General features: G+C 35.4%; 1 protein-coding gene across 1 annotated transcript in view; it reads left to right on the top strand.

Moving 5' to 3' along the window:
- The first annotated feature begins 3,470 nt into the window (after positions 1 to 3,470).
- Positions 3,471 to 6,931, top strand: part of LOC132553666 (equilibrative nucleobase transporter 1-like) — a 43,363-nt gene continuing 39,902 nt past the window's right edge. Inside the window, exon 1 of the mRNA XM_060217926.1 lies at positions 3,471 to 3,964. Coding sequence (XP_060073909.1) covers positions 3,471 to 3,964 — 494 coding nt within the window. The remainder of the gene's footprint in view (positions 3,965 to 6,931) is intronic.

Here is a 6,931-nt window from a genome sequence, read left to right as displayed (position 1 = left end):
GACTAGATAGTATCATAGAGATATCCCGCCTAGAGACTTATACTGCAAGATGTAGACAACTCACAGACAACAGGGCTTCGAGAGATGCAGGTAGGTTGTTGAAGATTATGCAAAAGTTTTACGGGCATAGTGATTTTATCGAGAAATATTCAATTCCTTAGGGTATGAAGCTGGATATGTTTTATACGTGTTAGTTTGCCTGGTGGTTCCGTTGTTGTTAAACCTGTTTTCATATGAGAATGTGAATTACCTACTCGGAGGGTCTCCATAGCGGATGTCACCGATAAAGCAGCTGATAGTTACCATTCCAGAACACCTGGTCTTATTCTATATTTCAGAACATTTTCTTCAGAGTGGTAATGTCAATAAAAGTCTACCGGTTATCAGAACTTCTGTTCATCTGATCTTATTATTATTATTTTTTTCTGTCTTTTTTTTCTCGGCCCTTCATTTAAATATTTTTTGTTCTTATTTTGTCATAATTTCGTCGACTTGTTGAATTTTGTAAGGATATAGATATTTTCTTTTATATACGATTTAGCACTCTCCGCATTGATTGAGACTTTCTTATAATAAGCTTAACATATACCACAATGTTTCTGATGATTTACAACTGAACGTCGAATTATGGATGGTTTGTACATACCATCCAGAAATTGGTTTAAAATCTTTGCACTAGAAACACAAAGACAAAAGTATGAACACTTATACCGACAACAGATGAAACGGATAAGAAAAAAATGACGTGCTTTTCTATCCATACTCTAGCTGGTTACAGTTGATCAGCACAGTAATGCACGGATTGTTTGTATCTCTCTTTCAAACATCTTTCCGTTTGATGTATCATAATGTGTTTATCGTAACAAGCGTCTGACGGTTTACACCAATCAATGACCATGTAATCTCGCATATTCTTACTCTAATCAAATTTGAATCGAATTTGAGATTCGATTGATACGTTTGGACTTCCTTTTGTTAGTACAATATAACTGGCCTTAACCGAACCCCTTCCTCATCGGCCTTCACATTTTGTTCATTTCCCAAGTTATAAAAATCAATCAAAATCTATGTATGCAGGATACATCTTTGATATCAATTCTTCTCAAAACAATATCATATGCTTTAAATACACTCTTCATTTGATCGCAATTTCCAGCATTAGGAAGGTTATTATTATTTATCTACAAATCCACGGTATCGTAGAAGTGACGAATAATTCACTTATTAGTATGGGTTTTTAGGCACTGATTGAGGCTGATTATGAAATGTGTTGCCTTATTAAGGTTGGCAGCGGCGAGCTGGTTTGTGTCGAGGAATTCTATGCATTTCCCTAACTCTTTAAATGAGGACACCTTCATAAACCGACCAAATATATCAGTCCCAGAGGCATCCGTTGGTAACAGATAATTGATTACCATCAGTAATGCGAAGTGGGCGTCAAGGGTCATCTCTCACTACAGGTTTTTTTTTTTTCGTTTGTCTCACACAGAGTTATAAGTCATATGGACATTGGAAAAAATACACAACGCCGACATCTTGACAGAGAATGGTGAATGAGAATGATCATATGTTTTTACCTTATCCACAGTCTATAAAATCATGCAACCAGATTTCATCGACAGTGAAAATATTTTCTACAATATGAATTATGCAACATTGGGAGTTAGGATAATGAAGAAATGAAAGGATTTACAACATGAATTGATAAAAAGGACATTCAAAAGAAGAACTCCCGCGTCCTTTTTTTCATTATGGATGCTGAAAACGTCTTTCCGCCCAGTGTTTCCGACTACGAGATGTTTCAATGGTTGCCTGTTGTAGGATTCTGAGGTTGATTTGTGTGTGTGTGTGTGTGTTAGTGAAGAATTCAAGGTCGATTAATGATTACGTCGTTCCATAGAAAGGTCTAATGTGAGGATGATTGTATTATGTTAATGAAAAAATATCAAAAGGGTTTGATAAGCATAATGTGAACATTTTACCAGTGTTACAGTGTATCAGAACTATTCCGTGAAAGAATCATTAGCTTGGTCATTAGCAAAGTTCCAGTTGGAACCCTCTGGCCACAAAATCGCAATGAATATCTAGACTTTCATACAGTCTATTTATAGTAACAGAATGAACTAAAATGCATCATGCAGCTGTTTCACTACTTTCAGGTTGGACAATGATGATAAAGCCTTGAAATATCAAAATCCAGAGATGACTAACATGTAGGAAAATCATAATAACGACTGTTTAGTGAAACATGACATTTAAAAGGGAAGGTCATCAAACAGAAAAGAAATATGTTCAAAATGTCAAGTATGGGTGATAAGGTTGTTCTTCGAGCTCTAATAATAATTGTATAAACAAATTGATCACTCGTATGGAGACTGACATGGACCGACTCGTTGAATAGTCGTTCTGTACAGCTAAGACGCCTCTCAATGGCAGTACGTTTGGAAGTTTGTCATATATAGTCTGTACAATTTGAACGAACTTGATTATCAAAATTACTAACTATTATGACATTTACTACGAGGTTCTGATTGCGTAACGATTAAAATACAGTATTTATCAGTACATAAAAGAACTATCTTTTATCTACTTTTACTAATAATGATTTATACAATAAAAACGTCATCTTTTCCGTATGGTTAATCATTTCTGTCACCGACCAATCTCTCCGTGTGGTGCAATCATCACCAGCTAAATATCAGTTTAATCCTTGTCACGAGACATCTGTTAATGGACGGATGACACGATGCACTCTTTTGTCACAATAAATACTATATTTATTGTCGGTTTATCCCAGGCAAAAATATAAATCTTCCTGACACCGAGTCTGGAATCTTTCCGGAATGCTCTCAGCAATTCTGAAATACATTTTTATATAGGCAATACATTTTACATGAGTAAGGAACCTGTTTTTTCATTCTAACGGACTTTAAAAAAAAATTTTTTCACGTTTATAAGAAAACATCTTATCAACATATTATAGTGAAACCACTTTTGTGAATGTGTTCAGAATAAGGTTGTTATAAAGCCTTAGGATAAACTCTCACACACCAGTAACTAGTGATGATATTAGGCGTGCTGTTTTGGTCACTCCTCCGTGCTTTCGTGTGACGTTTAGTAACCAGGCGCCCGTTGGAGTGTCTATTAGACACAACGCAAATATCAATCGAATCAGCTACGACTTAGACAATAGACAGTGGAAGCCGTGCTCTACAACATTCTGGAGCTCTGTTACGCGCGGTTCGGACAGGATTGTGATTAGCACATACTGGAAGATACGGGATAATTATTTGGTATGATAGAGAGTGAAAACCTCTCGGTATAGCAGTTAAATTTTTTGTTCAAATTTTAGAGCACGTATACATTTCATTAACAAATAGTATAAGTTTCCATATACAACTTAAGGTTATACGTCAGTAACTACTTATCTTATTTTAGTGTCGCGGTTAGTTGTCACACGTGCATTCACGATGGTCCACTGTTCATTCAACAAGCGCCATCTGACACTGATTTGGGCTATGATGGAGTGCTTATTCTTCACCGGGATTGTTTTCGGATGGCCATGGCTGTCTGTTACTCTTCGTAGAGACCGTTATTTTTTAGATCTATGTAATATAACACTAGAAGATGAAAATCCAGAGATTTTACCAAACTCAGTTTTAAATACGGATATGCTTACCGAGCTAGAGACGCCGATAATACGAACAAATATTAACAAAAACAAAGCCCGCCGGAAGTGCCGCCCGAGAAAAAAATGGCGTACAACAACACCATCACCCTCGGAACCAATGTATGAAATGTATGACTCCTTTCCTCTCAATGACTCTAGATATTTCTGTGACGAACAAGAAGAACGACTAGAGATAGTGAATGCAATTGTAATGATCATTCGACATGGACTTCTTTTACCACTTGGGATTTTCCTGGACGCTTATGGTACAACACGAACCCGCCTGATTGCGGTGTAAGTATTGTTTACTAATCACTAACAAACAAAAGATGTTCTGTAACAAATTATTTACTTATTCGGATCTATCTTGCGACAAAAAAGTCAACATTCCTATTTAAAAATGTGTTTATTTTTTGTTTTATTTTCCATTTTTTTGTTTTAAAAAATTAAATGTAATAAAATATTCTAAGAAACTCCATCGTTAACTTCACGTTAAGTTTAAAAAAAAAAGATAAATGCTAGGCGGTGAAGTTTAGTCGAAAGGGTAGAGAGGATCTTGTGAGCTTTGTCATTTTGACTTGACTTCCAATTTGTAAACAATAATTTGTCGTCATGACAACACAGCTTAACGTACAAAGCTAAAATGACATATCTTAAGATTTAATGATAACGAAGAGCGAAACATGACAGGAAGTTGTCAATCATGCCAGAGCTGAGGCATGCTTATCATTAGAGTGTCTGTAAAAGTGGCATTTTGTAGAGAGACAAGACGCTAGTGTTACAGATACAGCTAAACATTATAAATGTATAAAAATGTTGAAAAATGTCAATTATCCGTGAGTGGAAGAGCATGAAAGCGCAGTTTCAATGAACTAATTAATTTTCCATTGCACCTATTGCCATGCCGTTAATCGATGGTAAGGAACTAATCAGTGACGTCACAAGAAAATAACGGGATGGTGATTAACTTCCTAACGATAATGATGGCGGAACATGTTATCAAGTCTACATATTATTTTTCATCCTATCTGAGACATACGTTTTTGTTACACGCACCACAGGAAACCAATACCGTTATCAACCACCACAATTAATTACCTGATATCTTGTATCTAAATATCATATGTCGCCTGTCTAATATACATAATAGAAAAAAAAAACTGTTCTAGAATAGAAATTTTTGGCAAAATCATCACAATGTAATTGGTTTCTAATTATCTCCGAATGCCAGCCATCACATGTGCTATACAAATATGTAACGTCCGACATCAATGACACAGGTCATTAGCGTCAGTCTTGATTTCAGGGCTGGCACGCTATATCCTCATCGTTGCTATGTCGCTTGTTAAGCCATTTTATCTATTATGAATTTCACATTTCGAAGCACTTTTCAAAATTTTGTTTAACAATCGTTCATTAATTATTGTGTGGAAAGTCCTCCGCACTGATTTTGTTGTCACTAAATAAAATGCATTCTCAGCTTTTATTCCGTGTTTATAAAACACAAACAAATCATTTCTAATATCTAAGCATGTCTTTGAAAGAATGTGCAGAAGGAGAGAAAAGAACGACTTTGAGCTATGTCACCAGAAGGAGTTAAATTTACGTTTTGAGATAACAGATCAAGTACAGTGTATGTATCTGTTGCTTATGTGTGTATCATTGTTAGGATTGAAATTGTCTCGGAGTCGATTTGGCTTTGATTTCTTACACATAAAAAATCCAATGAACGTGTAAGTGTTCGTGAGTTATCAAGAATAGAGAACACACCTGTAAGTAATTTATTATATATGATGTTCTCAATTATCGCAATCAATATTGTAATTGGGTTTTTATCATTCAGGGGCATTATGATTTTTTTTATAAATACAAGACCACGCGAAGCTATAATTGGAGTTAAACACTGTACCGCCTTAGGATTCCCGCATTCACCTGTATTAAGATTCGAGTCACATCATACAGCTGATATTGTATTTTATACGAGTAGAGCAGTGCTTTTGTTAAAGCGTAGGCTGAGAACAGAGAAGCCGGCAGCAATGGTTAATCAGAGAGAGCGGCCACAGGTTGAATTGCAATATCTTAAGTAAAGGCAGCACAGAAATCCGGGACGATACCGTGTATTTCGGCTGATGAAGGTTATAAGCATTAAACTTTTCCCGTGTATTTATAAACCTTGATGATAACAATTTAAATATTCCCAAAGAGAACGTGACGAATTTCCATTGATCTGGATTTAACAAATACAATACATCGTTTTATCGGTATAATAGACAATTCAACAAAATATTTTACACATAATATCATACAAGATATTTGTACCATTTCCCATCAAAATGGTTGATCAGGAAACAGGAAGAAATGCATGAAATTATCAAAATGAAATAAGAAACAGAATCGTTGTCGTTTTATGTTTTATCATGCGTGTGATGGGATTAAGAAACACGAACAAACACAAATTAACATATAACAATTATATTCTGTATATCTATTGATGATTTGATATTTCTAAATGCAAATAATGGTTACAAATATTCGTGTTTCTACAAAAAAGTAAAAAGATGCAAGATTAAATCCTGATGGAATTCATAGCTTTACTGATTTTAATACGGTTACAAAACGAATTCCAAACCATAATGATTACATGTCAGTATATGATGTAGAAAGGACCGTAACTAATATACAGCATATTCTGTCTTCATTAGTAGACTAAACCCGGAACTAAATTCGCCGAACTTCCTAGTAGCCTAATCCTCCGTTGATTTCGTATCTCGTATCGTATTCAAATTACCCTGGCTAAACTTAAAGCAAGGAAGCTCCACTCCTCACACTCACCACCGTCCCCACCCCCCTCCCCTGCCCAAGCAGACAAAGCTCACCAAGGTATTTGCTTGTGGTTGTGTTTTTGCAACATGCTATTACACTATTTGAACTTTTTCCAAAGATGACCGTGTTGTTGCTGGACAATTAAGACGAGTATCAATACAGGTGTGTAATCCCATTACGCATACATATCATATCATGTTTTATGACCCATTAGCATTTTAACGCGTTAATGTAAACAAGTTAAACATTTCAGTTCGTTTCGTATTTGACGTTAAAAAGGTCAAACGCATGTGAAGTGCAAGTTTGCCAGAAAAGCTGAGCATATCGTTCGGTTGACTGACTGATGCAATGTGATATGCTTCTATCCTTTCAATAATGTGATTACTACCAATGTTTTTAAAGATTAAATATTACTGTGTGGCCCTAAACGAATTAAAT

This window comes from Ylistrum balloti, unplaced genomic scaffold (genome assembly GCF_031769215.1).
Source record: "Ylistrum balloti isolate Yb309-2 unplaced genomic scaffold, AGI_CSIRO_Ybal_v1 Utg370344, whole genome shotgun sequence".
Classification (NCBI taxonomy): Eukaryota; Metazoa; Mollusca; class Bivalvia; order Pectinida; family Pectinidae; genus Ylistrum; species Ylistrum balloti.
Note: the sequence above shows the minus strand (reverse complement) of the source record. Positions and strands in the feature narration are given on the sequence as shown.